A 17,579-nucleotide genomic window follows, 5' to 3' on the forward strand; every position below is an offset into this window, starting at 1 on the left:
GGGTCTCTCGAGGTTTCTCCTCTGACCTTCAGCTTCTCTGTAAATAATTGATCAGCGTTCATTCAGTCAGAACTGCAGGAATGAAACCCAATACAGGGACTGCAGATGAGGAGGAGGAGGTGTTCACAGTGCAGCTACGTGTTGTTCACATTTAATAGGACACATATGAAAATTAAAAATACACTCCAGAGAGCTGAAGGCGTTACTCTGAGATTTTTTGTGCTCAAATTTTATTTCTGCTAAATCATTCTCCACAAATATTCACCTTAAGCTCTAAACTAAACCACTGACATTAATTTAGACAAAGTAATCATGGAGTCTTTACACATTTATAATACAAAGAATTAAACTAATTTTCAATGAGAAACAAAAAAAATCAAAAGGTTTAATGTTCTTGAGCCTCCCGAGAAGATATCGCAATAAAACCATATAAAATATAAGTAGAACTGTGTATCATGGAGCTTGGGATCACTGTGACTGTTAATCCTTTTGAATCACAAATAATCTTACGTGCACAGATCTTTAATAATAACCGCTGTATGATATAAATCTGGTTAGTTGAGACGTAAAGCTAAATAATTCTGCTCCTCTAAAGGTAATAAATCACTCACCTTTTCCTCCAGAGAGGCTGCTGAAGCTTTAACGTCTCACTCTCTCCTCCTCCTCTCGTTATCTGAGGCTTCAGAAACAGCAAAGTGAACACATCAGCTCCTCCTCTTCTTCCTCCGACCCCTCCGCTCAGTTCACTCCATCATCAACATCATCAACTCTGATTCAGACGGTAAATACTGCGTGAACACACAGTCAAAGAGCTGAATGACAAAGCACTGCGTGTGTGTTTGAACATGTGATAGTGTGAGTGTAAATCAAACACGGCAACACAATTGGCGGCCGAACAGCGCGCAGGTAGCAGAGGTATGAATAAATACAGAGAGGGTTAGAACATCAAATCACTCTGACATTTATTTAATATCATTACCTGCTGCAAAAAAAACAAATATATTCCCTTCATGTGACTGTACAACACAATTCATCCACCATTTTGTTGAAGAAAGAGTTAGAGTTTAGAGTTTTGTTAGTTACGTTAGGAAACCTGTTAGCTGTTGATCTCCTGTCCAAATCAACCTCCTGTCTGCACGTTTAACAACAGATCCTGACTACATTTTTCATCTTTCTATTAGCTTGCTAGTTAAGCTTGCTAACTTGGCTAGCAAGCGTTCAAATATTAGTTTTGAAGCCTAGCATGCATAAGAGGCTATCTGCCAAAAGTACACACCAATACTTCTCTACTACTCTATGTAGAGTCACAGGTCCCAAGAAACTAGCTTTAGCATTAGCTCAGCACTTTTATAAACGTTAGTTTTTCAGCATAGCCTGACAAACTATCTGCCAGAAGTAGAGCACAAATACTGCTTCACCTGCGCCACAGAGTCGTTACACCAGCATTAGCTCAGCACTTATAAAAATGCTGTTTTCACACAACCAAGGCCTTTTTCAAAAAAGTTTGAATGGTTACATTTCAAAATAAAAACACCCTTATTATTGCATGATAGGTGCTTAACAAAAAAAACATAAAATCGAATGCCATGCAGGGAGCAGAGGCATGAATAAAAACAGTGAGGGCATCAAATCACTCTGACATTTATCATAAAGTCAAATACCTGCTGCAAAAAAACTAAAAAATGTCCTCTTTGTCTGCAACAACACTTTTCAGCTTTACTTTCCTACAGGCAGAATATCCAGCTCCAGTTGATCTTCTGAAATTTCACCCTTTTTATAATATATTATTATTCAAATGTTTCTTTTCTCATTTTATTTAATTTTATTTTATTGGCATGTGTCCTGAACCGATGGTCAAACATTGTAGAGATAATAAAACCCTCTGATGCAAATTTATTTTTGGCAAAGTGGGAAATAAATTTAAAATTATGGCCAAGATTTTACAATATCAGCACACACTGCTGAGCTGCATCACTTTTAACCATGCAGGATGGTCTTTGCATCAACTTGTTGTGTTGGCTTGTCTGTATTTTATTTATTCTTGTGCACCTTTAATGTGAAGCCCATTTAATTTCGTTGTATATTGTAAAATGACAATAAAATTTCTAATCTAATATGTTCTCAATACCAACTGCTTTAGACTCTGTAAGCAAGCTCAACTTGTGCTAAACATATATGCTAGCTAACATCACAGATGTATTAAGAAAACTGCTTTTCAAGATGGCTTTGCTCATTTCAAGTCCTTTTCTGGACTTCTGCTGACGCTCAACACACATGAACGCTACCAGTCCTTCTTTAAATCACTTTAAACTTGCTGAAGTTCTGACTGTGACCAATGCACAGTAATCACCGCCATACAATTTTAGCAAAACTTTAAAAAACTGTGTGGGAAGGAAGGTAACAAAGTAGTTTTACTCAAATACTGTAATGAATAAACTGAGAACATAAAACACAATAAAGTGGACGCAAAATAAAACTGTAGCAAGTCTTCAAAATATATTTTAGAATTAATGTTTACATTTACAAATACATTTGCAATTAATTGTATTTACATTTTCAAATACATCTCTAAATACTCAGAGTCACAATGAAATGAAAAACAATCTGTTCAGTTTGTTTTGGACCATAATAAGATCAAAATATTACTCTTACTATACTTTAACTCTCCCTCACTGTGCTGTGTCCTCCACGTTTCAAGACAAAACACGTTAAACTCTTCGTAAAATAACATTTCAGTGTGACTTTAAGTATATGAATAAAAAAGTAACAAACACATTTCCATTACAGTACATTCCCTTCCATGAATATGACATTCAGCTTCTTATCACAGGTCAATATGAAAGAATTAATCAGTATCAAAATATAATTTTATTTGTAAGGCACTGGAGGACGTCGCTAGTGGTGGTTTTAAAAAAGCCACATTTTAAATCATCTAAATCTCCAAAGCTAGTGTCAGAATCAAACTTCACATCCTTACAAACGTTCAGGAAGTTACAAAAACAGTGTGACGTTTAGGGGACGTCACGGAGGAGGATTAGGGCCACTGTGAAAAAAATATAAAAAATAATTGAGTTCTGAAAATTTAATTGACGTCAGAATTCTGAGGAATAAAGTTTGAACTCAAAACTCTCTTTTTCTCAACGATCGCACTAATCCTCTTCCGTACGACATAAACATCAAGTTAATAGAAGAAAAAATCAAACAAGTCAGCGATATTTCTGGTGCATCATCACATATACTTGGCTATATATTCTGTGCATTATTCCGTTTGCAGTAAACAATGATGTATCTCTGACGTACCTGAAGTGTTTAGCATCAGTTAAAGAGGGATGCCACCAAAATTCAAACAAAACTTCAAAAGTCTTTTGTTGTTTTTTCCTCATTCAACACAACAACGACACAACTTACCGACTGTAGGACGGTCATGTTCCTGTGGCTAACATCAAACATCTACTATTTCATTCTTTAGAGTTTTTTTTCTGGCTGCAACTAATAATATTTTTCATCGTCAATTAATTGATTATTTTCTTGATTAATCATTTAGTCGATTAGTCGTTTGGTCGATTGTCAGAAAATGGTTAAAAAAGTCGAACAGTGTTTCGTCCTCAGATGTCTTGTTTTGTCCGCAACACAAAGATATTCAGTTTTTTGTCGCAGACGAGGAAAGAAACCAGAAAATATTCACATTTAACAAACTGGAATCAGAGAATTTTGTCTATTTTTCTTAAAAAATTAGCTCTGGATTTCTCTTGTTTAATCTCAGGTTCAATAATACTGAATAACAACATGTAGATCTTTTATCTGCTACACATTTTGGTGGAATTCCCCTTTTGTTTGTTTTTCAGAAAAATAAAAATACAACAACAAAAATATCAATACATCAGTTATGTTGAGCTTGTCTTGCTACACATGCTGTACGAGTGTAATGTTCCCTTGTTATAATAACAAATAAGTAAGTAAACAATAAAACTTAAATAAGATAAGTTAGAATCCCTCATTTGCATATAAATGTATAGATTTACACCAGCAGCCGCAGAAACCAGAACGTCTTCGATGTCTCATACATTGTTGTCACTTCTGTCAGAAACATATTGAGTTGGAGGAAATTAAAGTTAGAGTTCAACACAATATGGATTTTTCTATAAAATAAAATAGTTCTGAGCTCTTTTCCTCCAAATGTGAAACTGTGTCGGTCAAAGAGCTCGACTGGTTTAATTTAAACGAGTTAACCTGCTGCTGTTCTTCCTACCGGAGGAAAATCACTCATCTTTACTATCAGCAGAGAAAAAACACTTGTGTGTCCTGTTTTAAACTGTTTAAACTCATTAAAAAGAGCAACCATGAGGCACTGATGAAGACCTATCCACATTGTTTTATAAAATTGTAGCTTATGAACGGTTTTTATTATTAATTCCACATCACTCCTGTTCCTGAAGTTTCTCTCTTTGTTCAGGACTGAATATTTCATCATCGTTCATTTCTCGAGTGCATCTTAAAACCCCTAAAAACCTGATTTGAAATCACAATTTTTGATTATTTACGACAAAATAAGCAATGATTTTAGTGAAAGCACGGCTCCAGGGTGCAACTGTTGTGGGCCTGAAACTAAACAGTTTGATTTTTAAATAAGTTACAAATGTGATGGCGATTTCTTTTTGCATTTGTTTTGATTTAATTTTAAAAAACAAACATGTACAGAGCTGAAGCCCCGCCCCTTCCTGTTCCCCTCATGGAGCTTATTGATCAAACCTTTGGCTGGTAGTGATGAAGAGAGACTGATGATGTATTGATCCTGTTTGAGTTGTGTCATGAATCACACACACGACGTTTGTCATCAAACTAATGAAGCATCAGACTGTGACGTCATTATAAAGACGACACAGCCAACAGTGTCGTTAGTGACGTCGTCTCCTCACTGAAACACTGTAGAGCTGCTCCTGTATATCAGCAGCTCACAGAACTGAACCAGAACCAGAACTGCAGTTGTCAATATGAGCAGATTTATTGTGATGTTCATCTTGTTTACGAGCTTTTCTGAGCCCAGTTGGCTCCATGTTGGTGCTGGTTCTGGTGCTGATGAGACGATGTAGTTCACTGAGCGCTTTAACACAAAACTACACGAGGTTTGACTTTAATACAACAAACTGACAAACATCGTGTGTGTTACAAGTTTTTCTGAAGTAAGGTCCAACGGGCTCCACTGGAAAGGGCGTGACTTCAGCTCAATATTAGCAATTTTATTCCAGTTAAATAAAATGTGTGATGAAATTAAATCTAAATATTTTAGTGAGTCCTCCTAAATTATACGCTGGTGCACCTTAATGAGTGCAACCAGTGTGAAAAGTTATCTTGGAGCCTGTAAAGTTTAAAAAATGTTCTTATCTGTTTAATAACGTTTGACACAAACCGGTGTCAGTGTAGTTTTGTTAGATTTGATTGACAGCAGCTTTACAACAACCTGCACCTGTCATCACATTCAGCTTCAAACGATGCTAAAAGTCTGACTGGTGTGTTGGTGCATGAGCCCACTGCTCGTACTGAAACGTTATTGGGAAACAGGTCTTCAGGGCCTTTGAGATTTGAGATTCCCTCCCTCGACCCCGACACGGTCTTTAAAAACTAGACTGATTGTTCTGTGACTTTTTGAGTGTCGTACATTCGGTCAGATGCTGATCATGCTTTTATTTGGGTTTAGTGAAGACGTCAGAACCATCGACTCCTCTGCCTCTTGTCTTATCTCATCCAACCGAAGCTGATTGTAGACGTTTGGATTCAGAAACGATTCGACTGAAATCTTTGTTGATTTGAAACAGTGACTTCCTGTCAGTTCCAGGTTTCTTCTTGCACCGACTCCTTAACGAGTGTTTCCTTGGACACGTTTGTCGTCAATCTCAAAACAGGAATGTCAGTAGGAATCTGACCGTCGACTCGTGTCTCCCTCTTTGTTGTCCGCACTGCTGGTGATTTGTCAGTTTCCATTAATTAGCAGGGCCACTCACGTTCTGTTGAAGTCTCCTGGGCTGACGTGGACGAGCAGCCCATCCTGGTCCCAGAGTGGACGAATGTTCGGGTGGTTTGTGTGGTCCTGTTGTTAGGTCAGGTCCTGGACGTCCAGCAGCATGGCGTCCTGCTTCGTCCTCAGCTGGTCTCGTACCAACAGGTGGGCCACCAGCTCGGAGCTCAGAGCTGCAAGAACACCAACAAGACAGAGTCAAAGAGGAAATGATGTTTCACCACTGGTTACCTTCCTCTGTTGTCCATTCGTTGGTCGCAAGTAATAAACTCAAACGGCTGAAATGTAATATTCAGCTGTACTTCAGCAGAAACTGTTAGTTCACAGGTCGTATTGATCACCTGTCTTTAATGGCCAAAAACTCTGAGGATGAAACATTTATGTTCTTCTTTTAGGACGACAAGTAAAAGTATTTCTATCAACTTTCTTAAAGTAGGAAATGATGATCTCCATATTTACACACTGACTTATTTTCTGTTGACACATTGACGGATCTGGACCGTCATACCTCTGGGCTCCCACGGATCACTGCTCTCTTCTGCTTCACCGTCTCTTTATATCTGTTCTTCTGTGCAAGTTAAATCTTTTTACATTCTGATGGTTTTTATTTTTTTGGCCGTCCTCAAAATTCACAGCTGGATTAAACTGCAGGAGACGTTTGAGAAGTTCGTCCGGACATTTTGATGCTTCTGATTGGATTTCCTCAGAGAAATCTCAGAGACACCTTTAAGACTGCAGTGTGTGTGTGTGTGTGTGTGTGTGTGTGTGTGTGTGTGTGTGTGTACCGTGTACGTCCTGTTGAAGTGATGCTCTCAAGCTGCTGAGCTGCTGCTCTGAACACTCCTGCAGCTCCCAACGCTCCAGATGTTTCCGCTTGGAAACCCCGCTGCTGCTGGCCAGATGCTGCAACACACACACACACACACACACACACACACACACACACACACACACACACACACATTCTTTCTTTGTTGATAACATTTCTTTCTTGTCTTTGTCCTTATGTCTTCTACACGTCTCGTGAAGTCATTCTTTCCGTCCTCTCACCTCCTTCTCCTTCTGTTCAGCCAGCAGTTTGTCTCTCAGCGTCCTCAGAGCCGTGGCCACTTCCTGTTTTAGCCCAGCGGCATGGCAACCGTTGCCACCCCTTCCCTTGGAAACCTGATGGTGATGTAAGGTCAGTGGTCAGATGACTGCACGGAAAATGATTTTGTTTGTTGTCTTTTATGTGATAAAACTGGATGAAGGTGAATTAAAGTCTAAATGTTTGAAGACTTTCCGACCAATTCTGTCGAACATGCATGAAATAAAAATGTATGTATGTAGATGTTACTTCATATTCAGTGATATCTGAGGACTTGTGAACTGATCCTGAAGACATTTCTTCAGACTACTTTAGAGTTCAAAAATGTTCACACCATGATGATTTTCTTGAAACAAATGTAGTTGTGCACGTTCCTTAAAGAAGAGACAGAAGTGACCTTTTTGCTGCCTCCTTCCTCTTCGTCTTCACTGTCGCTGTTGTTGATGAAGCACAGCTGCAGGTTTCTGTGGTTGTGAAATCTGTTAACAGATAATAAACATCCTGAAGCTCCAGCAGGAGGAAGGAACAGAGCGTCAGTGTTCAGTCAGTTTCACTGCAGCTCGTCATGTTTACATCATCTCTTCTCTTGTGTTTATTCACATCAGAGCTTCATCCTCGTTTTCCTTCCCCGCTTCGATGTGAAGAAAATTTTCCAAACGAAGCTTCAAAAAATGTAATATCAAACATTTTATGATTGAAAGATGAAACTCTGATCCTGAATATTTAAATCAAACACCATGACTGTCCTCCAGCGTTAAAAGACCTCAGACAAGATTCATAAACACACAGTGATACAGATGAGTCAGTCTGCAGACTGTGCCTCTGTGTTACCTCTGCGTCACTCGACACCTCCTGAAGTCTTCCTCCTCTTCCTCCCAGACGTCTCTCCACACTCCCCCCTGACTCTCCTCCACCCTCACCCCCGTCCCCCTCTGCAGGAAGACAGAGAGATGAACACAATATAATCTAAGTCAGATCATCAGACAACAAATTATCAGTTAAACTGGTTTATATCTCAAGGCTTCTGTAGAGAAAGAAAGATGCTACAAGACTGGAGGTCGATTACAGTTGTGATCTGCTTCAAACCAGCAAATTCATGTTTTTTCTGTAAATGAAATGATGTCTTTCTTCACATTAAAGAAAAAATTCTGAATAAAAGCACAGACTGTTCAGATCTGAGGTTGTTTACTGAAGCACAGAGGACATTTGTGTCGGGGAGTTTTCAGAGTAGAAGTTATCATTATGCCACCCAGAAATGTAGAAATATGCAGCAGAGATCCACACAGCATCTCTGTAATGTGAGGCCTGTCGAACCTCCCACTCTGCTCGCTGCGGCTCCTTCAGCAGGCCGGATTAAAACTGTGTTTGGAGGATTTACAGTCACGACAAACACGTTCGTATCTCTACAGGAATGTTATCGGACTGAGACAGAAACAATAACAAGCGGGACCAACAGGAGAGATAAGTCAGAACTGTAGGATGCAGACTGAAAATCTGTGCAGTAGAGGCCAAATATGGTCCAAACACACTCGATCCTACATTTCCCATAATGCAACTGCATAGCATCCAACTGAAGTCATTAAACTTGTAAAGTATGAGCGGTGGTCTGCCTGTTTTTCTTCTGGAAGATTTTTTCTTTGTCTTTCTGTTTTCAGCAGGAACGAGCAGTGAACACAACATGAACGTATCATCACATTTAAAATGTCGACTCACGCTGAGTCGTGTTTGTGTCACCTGATGAATCACAGTCACATTTTCTCTCCAGCTGCTCCTGACTGAAATATCTGTAATATCACCGAGTTCACCAGCTCGTCTCTAACTGCATCTGTCTGCTGCTCAGCAGGTGAACACAGACTTTCTACGCTATGAGAGCGCTGACAGTGAACCAGAACAATGAAGTTGTGTCGGAGCTGAATCACTATAAAGCTCCATAAAGATGATGTCACATCATGCAGGTTTATACAGAAGCCCTGAGGGGCGAAACAGGAGTTTTCTTTTTCTGGTGATCCATTTTCAAAAGTCTGATCTAAATGGTTTTCTCTCCTGTGTTTATGACTAAAAAAGTCATCTTTCTAAGTTCCTTAATTTTTTTTTCCATCTGTGAAAACGTGGATGAAAAAGGTTTGTTGGGAGAAAAAAATGAATGTGTGAAACTGAACATTAAAAAAATGTTTTAATTTGTAAAAATCCACAAGATTTTTTTCAATGTTTGAAGTACGAAAAAAATATTTTTTTAGGAGAATTAAAAAATAATATATTTATTTATTTTCCCTCAGGAGTAAAAAAAAAAAAAAAAAAAAATTCATGTGTGGAAGTGAAAAATATTGGCCGGAGGAAAAAAAAAAACGTATCGACTTCACACATGTAAATAAACAAAATAATTCCCCTGAAATTTTTTTCAGGAGAAATTTTTCCAGTTAAGGAAAATTTTCTCACATGGAAAAAACATTTTCTCTTGAAAAAAAATCTCCCCCTGCATGTGTTTTCACAGAAAAAAATTTCCCCAGAATTTCCTTTCACATTCAGTTTCACACATGAAATTTCCCCTGAATTTTTTTCCACACTTTTCCAAAAACAAAACAAAAAAAATTAAGGAACTTAAGTTCTCCAGTCATAAACACTGGAGAGAAAATAATTTAGAAAATAGATCACAAAAAATGTTTTCCTCCCTCAGCTTCCGTAATGATGAGCTGCCATGGCAGAAAAATAAATATAACTGCTTAATTTTGGTGATTCCAAATTTGACCAAATAAGGACACAAATCCAAACAAACAACAAAGATAAATACACACATTTCTTACCAAAAAAAAAATTAACCATTGCGTCTCATCAGACTGGCAGCACGTTTCTAACGACACAAACAACTTCTGTCACGTTGAATCTGAGATGCCGAGTCATGAAAACCAGCAAACACTGAGCAGGAAACGTCTGCATGAAGGTCTGAAAGATTTGTTTTCAATAAACAGTGCTGACACTCCTCAGGAACAGAGGACGCTAAGCCTCATGGGAAATGTAGTCTTTTGAGAACTATTACCACCAACAGCTAACCTCGCTCAGATAACTGAACCCTGGAAACACTCTTGTCTTCATGGCTGACCTTTGACCTCTCCCTCCTCTCCTGCTCCTGTTTCTCCAACTCAGCTATCCGCTGGCTCAGGTCCTCCCAGTGCATGATGGGAAGGTCTGGGTAGTCCACAGAGGTCGCCGCAGCGGTGTGAAGAAGCTCCTCCTCCTCCTCCTCCTCCTCCTTCTCCTCGGCCGTCTCTTTCTCTCCCTCCATCCTCCTCCCTGCAAATAAACAACAAGGCCAAATATTAAAATTATGAAACACTTTAAAGGAAACTTCAGTACAGGCCAAAAAATATAACACTAAAGTAATCAAATAAAAATTGTATTCACATGTTTTACCTTCTTCCTGTTTGTGGAAACATAAATGATATATTATAAGCCCATTAACACGAGTAAGTAAACAATTATTAAGTGTTGAGGTTAAAATGTATAGAAAAGTTGGTTATATTTACTCTGTGCTGTGTGTTCAAACTAATGTTTACTCAATAAGCTTCATCTTGTGTCATTATAATTACATTTTATCTTATAAATGAGTTTCTTCCAGCACGTTCCTTGTGTACAGGAAGAAGTATTTTGGCTTTTTAATTAAATAAAAATGCAAATCCATTATGTTGAAATTAGAGCTGCAACTAACTTTTAATTGTTATCATTTTCTCGATTAATTGATTAGTTGTTTGGTCAATAAAGTGTCTGAAAAAGGTGAAAATGTCGATCAAAACTTCCCAAAGCTCCCAAAGATTTGTTGTTTACTGTCACAGAGGAGGAAATAATATTCACATGTAGAATTTGACTTTTTTTTTTTACTCAAATCGATTATCAAAATAGTTTGTGATTGATTTAATAAAACACCAAACCTTTAATCAAGTAGAAATACTCCTTAAAGTCCTGCATTAAAACAAATATCCAGTAAAAGTACAGACGTATATTCATCAGGACATTTTTACCAATAATGCAGCAAAGTAAAGGTCAGACTTTGCTCTGAACAATTATAGTGATCCACAAAATCCTTTAAATACTGAAGCCTGCATGAATCAACCTGTTATTAAACTCAGACTAGTCAGTTTTATTGACTATTATTAAACAGAACCGGTTATTAAATACTCTTAAAACTCCACGATACCAACCCAGAAGGGTTTTATAAAGGATTCATGTGGATTTAAAGCAGAAATTAAGGACATTTAGGCAATAAAGTAAGATTGTTTAAGTTTGTGGTTCTACTGAACTCTTAAATTAGAAAGAAAATGGACTGATTTGTCTTTTAATGGGACATTAGTGAGGATTTGAACATGGAAAGTGTGTCATTAGTATAACAGCACAGTGGTCTATCTATCTGTCTGTCTGTCTGTCTATCTGTCTATCTGTCTATCTGTCTGTCTATCTGTCTATCTGTCTGTCTGTCTGTCTGTTGAAATAGTCACAAACTTCTTTAAATCTGGACTAAATAATCTTAGTCTCGGTGTAGCCTCGGTTGAAGTGTCGGTGTGTGGAGCCGTGCTGTCCCGCTGCAGGGAGCCTGTCCTGCCCGCGGTTGTTTACCAGCAGCGGGGAGACCTCAGAGTTTTCTCCCACCTACCAGTCACATCCAGGCGGCCCCGGATCCCTCCGACATGTCGCCGTCCGTCCCCCCGCGGGTCCCTTCAGCCCGCCGGCGTCGCTGTGTGACCGACCGCGGTGCGAAGCCGCGGACGTTTTACTGAAACATTAAAGTTTGTGAAAGTGGCCTGAAAGTAGTTTGACTCCGTGTGAAGGAGGAAGGCAGGACCGTCCCTTCCTCCTTCCTCCCCCCGCCTCCCCCCTTCCGCTCGGCCCACTTTAACCTCTTGTCTTCGGCGGAGTGACGGAGGTTCAACGGCGAAGACAGCGGACAGCAGCGGGGCGGACAGCCCGCCGCCGCGGCCAGGAGCACACGCTGTATGGCCAAGTTTGAGTCCGTGTTGTGGCAGAAGTACTGATGTAACGTGTTAATGTAACGTCCTCTGCTGTGGCAGAAGTACTGATGTAACGGGTTAATGTAACGTCCTCTGCTGTGGCAGAAGTACTGATGTAACGGGTTAATGTAACGTCCTCGGTTGTGGCAGAAGTACTGATGTAACGTGTTAATGTAACGTCCTCTGCTGTGGCAGAAGTACTGATGTAACGTGTTAATGTAACGTCCTCTGCTGTGGCAGAAGTACTGATGTAACGGGTTAATGTAACGTCCTCTGCTGTGGCAGAAGTACTGATGTAACGGGTTAATGTAACGTCCTCTGCTGTGGCAGAAGTACTGATGTAACGGGTTAATGTAACGTCCTCGGTTGTGGCAGAAGTACTGATGTAACGTGTTAATGTAACGTCCTCTGCTGTGGCAGAAGTACTGATGTAACGTGTTAATGTAACGTCCTCTGCTGTGGCAGAAGTACTGATGTAACGGGTTAATGTAACGTCCTCTGCTGTGGCAGAAGTACTGATGTAACGGGTTAATGTAACGTCCTCTGCTGTGGCAGAAGTACTGATGTAACGTGTAATGTAACGTCCTCTGCTGTGGCAGAAGTACTGATGTAACGGGTTAATGTAACGTCCTCGGTTGTGGCAGAAGTACTGATGTAACGTGTTAATGTAACGTCCTCTGCTGTGGCAGAAGTACTGATGTAACGGGTTAATGTAACGTCCTCTGCTGTGGCAGAAGTACTGATGTAACGGGTTAATGTAACGTCCTCGGTTGTGGCAGAAGTACTGATGTAACGTGTTAATGTAACGTCCTCTGCTGTGGCAGAAGTACTGATGTAACGTGTTAATGTAACGTCCTCTGCTGTGGCAGAAGTACTGATGTAACGGGTTAATGTAACGTCCTCTGCTGTGGCAGAAGTACTGATGTAACGGGTTAATGTAACGTCCTCTGCTGTGGCAGAAGTACTGATGTAACGTGTAATGTAACGTCCTCTGCTGTGGCAGAAGTACTGATGTAACGGGTTAATGTAACGTCCTCGGTTGTGGCAGAAGTACTGATGTAACGTGTTAATGTAACGTCCTCTGCTGTGGCAGAAGTACTGCTTGTAACGGGTTAATGTAACGTCCTCGGTTGTGGCAGAAGTACTGATGTAACGGGTTAATGTAACGTCCTCGGTTGTGGCAGAAGTACTGCTTGTAACGGGTTAATGTAACGTCCTCTGCTGTGGCAGAAGTACTGATGTAACGGGTTAATGTAACGTCCTCTGCTGTGGCAGAAGTACTGCTTGTAACGGGTTAATGTAACGTCCTCTGCTGTGGCAGAAGTACTGATGTAACGGGTTAATGTAACGTCCTCGGTTGTGACAGAAGTACTGATGTAACGTGTTAATGTAACGTCCTCTGCTGTGGCAGAAGTACTGATGTAACGGGTTAATGTAACGTCCTCGGTTGTGACAGAAGTACTGATGTAACGGGTTAATGTAACGTCCTCTGCTGTGGCAGAAGTACTGCTTGTAACGGGTTAATGTAACGTCCTCGGTTGTGGCAGAAGTACTGCTTGTAACGGGTTAATGTAACGTCCTCTGCTGTGGCAGAAGTACTGATGTAACGTGTAATGTAACGTCCTCGGTTGTGACAGAAGTACTGATGTAACGGGTTAATGTAACGTCCTCTGCTGTGACAGAAGTACTGATGTAACGGGTTAATGTAACGTCCTCTGCTGTGGCAGAAGTACTGATGTAACGTGTAATGTAACGTCCTCGGTTGTGACAGAAGTACTGCTTGTAACGGGTTAATGTAACGTCCTCTGCTGTGGCAGAAGTACTGATGTAACGTGTAATGTAACGTCCTCGGTTGTGACAGAAGTACTGATGTAACGTGTAATGTAACGTCCTCGGTTGTGACAGAAGTACTGCTTGTAACGTGTAATGTAACGTCCTCTGCTGTGGCAGAAGTACTGATGTAACGGGTTAATGTAACGTCCTCTGCTGTGGCAGAAGTACTGATGTAACGGGTTAATGTAACGTGCTCGGTTGTGGCAGAAGTACTGATGTAACGGGTTAATGTAACGTCCTCTGCTGTGACAGAAGTACTGATGTAACGGGTTAATGTAACGTCCTCGGTTGTGACCGCCGGTGAGCTTCGTGACTGAAGGGACTAGATGTCGGCGATGAAAAATCTTTCCCGCCACAGAAAAATGAAAAATGTTCATCCAGAGAGCAAAGAGAAGAAGACCGGATCATAAAAGATTTAAAGTTACTCACATGTGTCAAGTTACATGTTCAGTTATAGTGTCTGACTGGTTAAAAGTACTTAAAAGCAATGAACCAATGTAACAAGAACATTTACTCAAGTACTCAAGATACTTGTAGGCCTACTTTACTTGAGTATTGCTATTTCCTGCTACTTTATATTTCCACTTCACTACATTTTAGGGAGAAATATTGTTCTTTTTACTCCACTACATTTATTTGATAACTAGTTACTAGTTACTTTTCAGATTACATGCTGCTTTCTGCAATTAATTTATTTTAAGGGCAATTGGATAAAACAACATACATTTACTTATTGTATATGTGTAATATATGTGTAATTTACTTTTACATTTCATATCAACTACTGTAAGACTTTTACTCAAGTACTATTCACATGGGTGAAAACTTTTACCAAAGTAATATTTTAATATGATAACTTTACTTTTACTCAAGTATGACTTTTGAGTACATAATACAACACTATGTATGTACTGTATGCAGTGATGGAATGTAACTAAGTACATTAACTCAAGTACTGCCCTTCAGTAAACCTTTGAGATTCTTACTTTACTTGAGTATTGCCATTTTCTGCTACTTTATATAAAATTAAATTTATTTATTTTATCTGCAATCAGATAAAAAATGTTTTGCCAGAAATTCTTTTTTGATACTTAAGTATATTTAATAACAGATACATTATGACTTCAAGACATATCTTTACTGTTACTCAAGTATGATCTTAGAATACTTTTTGTAACAATGCCTAAAAGTAATACTTCAAAAGTAAATTTCTGGCAATAAATTAAAATATAAAAATGTATAGTTCTGCATATATTTAGCCTACATATACAGGTTTGTGTGTACTACTGATCTGCAGGTTATTGGAATAGTGTGTTCTTTGCTTTTATTTATCTTTATTTTATTTATTATTTATTTAATATATTAATTTAAAAATGTGCTACTTTGGCTTTGATGCAGTCTGCAAAGTAACTAGTAACTAAAGTTAACACAGAAATGTAGTGGAGTAAAACGGGCAATATTTTTGTACTTTGTACCAAGATGTAGTGGAGTGGAAGTATAAAGTAGCAGACAATGGAAATACTCAAGTAAAGTACAAATACCTCAAAATTGTACAGAATTATAGTACTTGAGTAAATGTACTTCATTACATTTCACGTAGCAGTAGTGAGAATTATAACAGTGGGCCTGTTATTACCTGTAGATCATACCTCGGTCATACCTGTAATAATACCTGCAGTGATGGTGGACAGCAGTCGGCTTAGTGTAGCATTTTGTTTATTTTTATTTATTGACAGTGTTAAGGAACAGTGCATCCAAGTAAACAAACAAACAAACATCTCTAACATGATCAAAGAACAAAACAAAGAACAAGAAGAGTCTTACGACCACGGTCACATCAGTACAAAGTAAACTGTCATTAACAACCTGTAACTTTAGTAATAACAAAAATTAATTAATAAAATGTTTGTACAGTAGTTTTAGTTTTTTTTGTATTCCTGTTGTTATTACAACTGTGTTATGATTGTAAGTCACATTCAGTGTTGGAAGAAGATCCTTAACTTCAGTAGAATTAATAATAACTAACTTGAATTGTTTCATACACTGCTGGCTGATTTAATTTATAATTTGTAAAATTTTGATGGTTTTGTGTGTAAAATCTCAATATTCACAGTAACTAAAGCCGTCAGATAAATGTAGTAAATGGAACAAAAGTTCAGTATTTGTTTCGTGTGGGGTATAAATGGAAATACTATAATACTGTACTTGAGTAAATGTACTTAGTTACGTTACACCACCGGTCACAGCATGTTTCCCGTCTCTTTGTTCACAGAAGACGTTAACGAACATAAAGAAAAGCCTCTGTGAAGATAAATGATGTTGTTACGGTTCATATCTCAGCGCTGGTTCTCGTCTTCAGTCTGCTCTCCTGTTTCTGACTCGTGTGTCTCAGGGCAGTGAAGGGGTTAACGGCCGAGCCTCCCGGTGTCCTGTTTCACCATTTTTTAGAGATGACGACTCAAAGCAGATGGAGGATTTTGGGGATTCTGGGAGAACAGCAGACAGTTTTAGTGTCACAACAACAAAGGAAACACTAAAACCCTCCAATAATATTCTTTTATTCACTCTGTCAGGAGATTATAACGACCTGAAGTTCACTCTGCTTCAGTTTTATACAATATTATTCCTGTTGTGAGTTCTAATGTCTGTGGTTTATAGTTTTATTTATAGTTAACATTTTACTTTATCTGCTCAGTTACCAGTTTATTACTGCAATACATACAGTTTAATTATTTATGTTAATGGTATTGTTCTTTATGGTGAGTTTATTTAGTTTTTTTATTATTATTTAACTGAAACAAAAGTTTAAGAAATCATTCTTAGTTTTGTTTTTTTCAGTGGTGTCCACATTGTTTTCAGTCAATAAACTGATTAGTCACTCAACAGAAAAATTGCTAATTGATTTTTTTCAAGCAAAAAATACAAAATATTTAGTGTTTCCTTCTCCAGTGGGAGGATTCTCTACTCTTCTCAGTTTTATTTTACTTTAAACTGACTTTCTGTTGGTCACTATTTTTTTTTTTTTTGGACCATTTTATGACTAAAATCTAAATTTATGAATTGATATGATCATCGTTTAATTAATCAATTTAATCTTTAGCTGCAGTCCTCATTTAAATCCAGGGAATACGTATATCCATGTACTTACAAAAAAAAAAAAAAAATTATTTTGGCTTAATAAACTTTATTTAAAACACTATTTAATATCTATTTCATATAATTCCTTTTTTTTTTTACTGTGATAGGTTTCTAAGAAGGTTCTTGTCAGATGAAACGAATCAATATTTTAAATTTGGATTAATCAAATATTTAAGCCATTCACGTGTATTTATGCTGCACTTTTTAAGTGTTTTACAGTAAAATAAGGATAAAACTTTGACAAGACGTAACAAACTCTGAATAAAAAATGATAAAATTAGATTATTTAAAACAAATTATAAAAAGGTAACTCAAGAAATACATGAGTTCATCCACATAAATACTTTAAGTCCAACAGAGTCATAAACTAAACGTTATGAAGTGTAAAACAATAATAAACTAAACGTTATTAAGTGTAAAACAGTCATAAACTAAACGTTATTAAGTGTAAAACAATCATAAACTAAACGTTATTAAGTGTAAAACAGTCATAAACTGTTATTAAGTGTAA

The 17,579-nt window shown here is 38.1% G+C and overlaps 1 protein-coding gene across 1 annotated transcript; it reads right to left on the minus strand.

Moving 5' to 3' along the window:
- Positions 1–4,978: 4,978 nt before the first annotated feature.
- LOC141006703 (uncharacterized) lies at positions 4,979–10,272 on the minus strand. Its single transcript, XM_073478927.1, has 7 exons — positions 10,198–10,272; positions 8,897–9,070; positions 7,932–8,032; positions 7,498–7,579; positions 7,064–7,177; positions 6,799–6,916; positions 4,979–6,186 (listed from the first exon to the last, which is right to left on the minus strand). The coding sequence occupies exons 1-7, from the start codon at positions 10,270–10,272 to the stop codon at positions 6,092–6,094; spliced, it is 759 nt and encodes a 252-aa protein (XP_073335028.1). The 3' UTR covers positions 4,979–6,091.
- Positions 10,273–17,579: the final 7,307 nt, after the last annotated feature.

Source organism: Pagrus major, chromosome 13 (assembly GCF_040436345.1).
Source record: "Pagrus major chromosome 13, Pma_NU_1.0".
NCBI classification, from domain to species: Eukaryota; Metazoa; Chordata; class Actinopteri; order Spariformes; family Sparidae; genus Pagrus; species Pagrus major.

Bases quoted from the DNA above. Each gene is read 5' to 3' on its own strand.
- LOC141006703 (XM_073478927.1), bottom strand. From the start codon at position 10,272: ATGCACTGGGAGGACCTGAGCCAGCGGATAGCTGAGTTGGAGAAACAG. The intron at 8,033-8,896 runs GTGATATTACAG...GTCTTCCTGCAG, and splicing joins GAGACGAGCTGGTGAACTCG to AGGGGGACGGGGGTGAGGGT. The intron at 6,917-7,063 runs GTGAGAGGACGG...TGTGTGTTGCAG, and splicing joins CTGAACAGAAGGAGAAGGAG to CATCTGGCCAGCAGCAGCGG.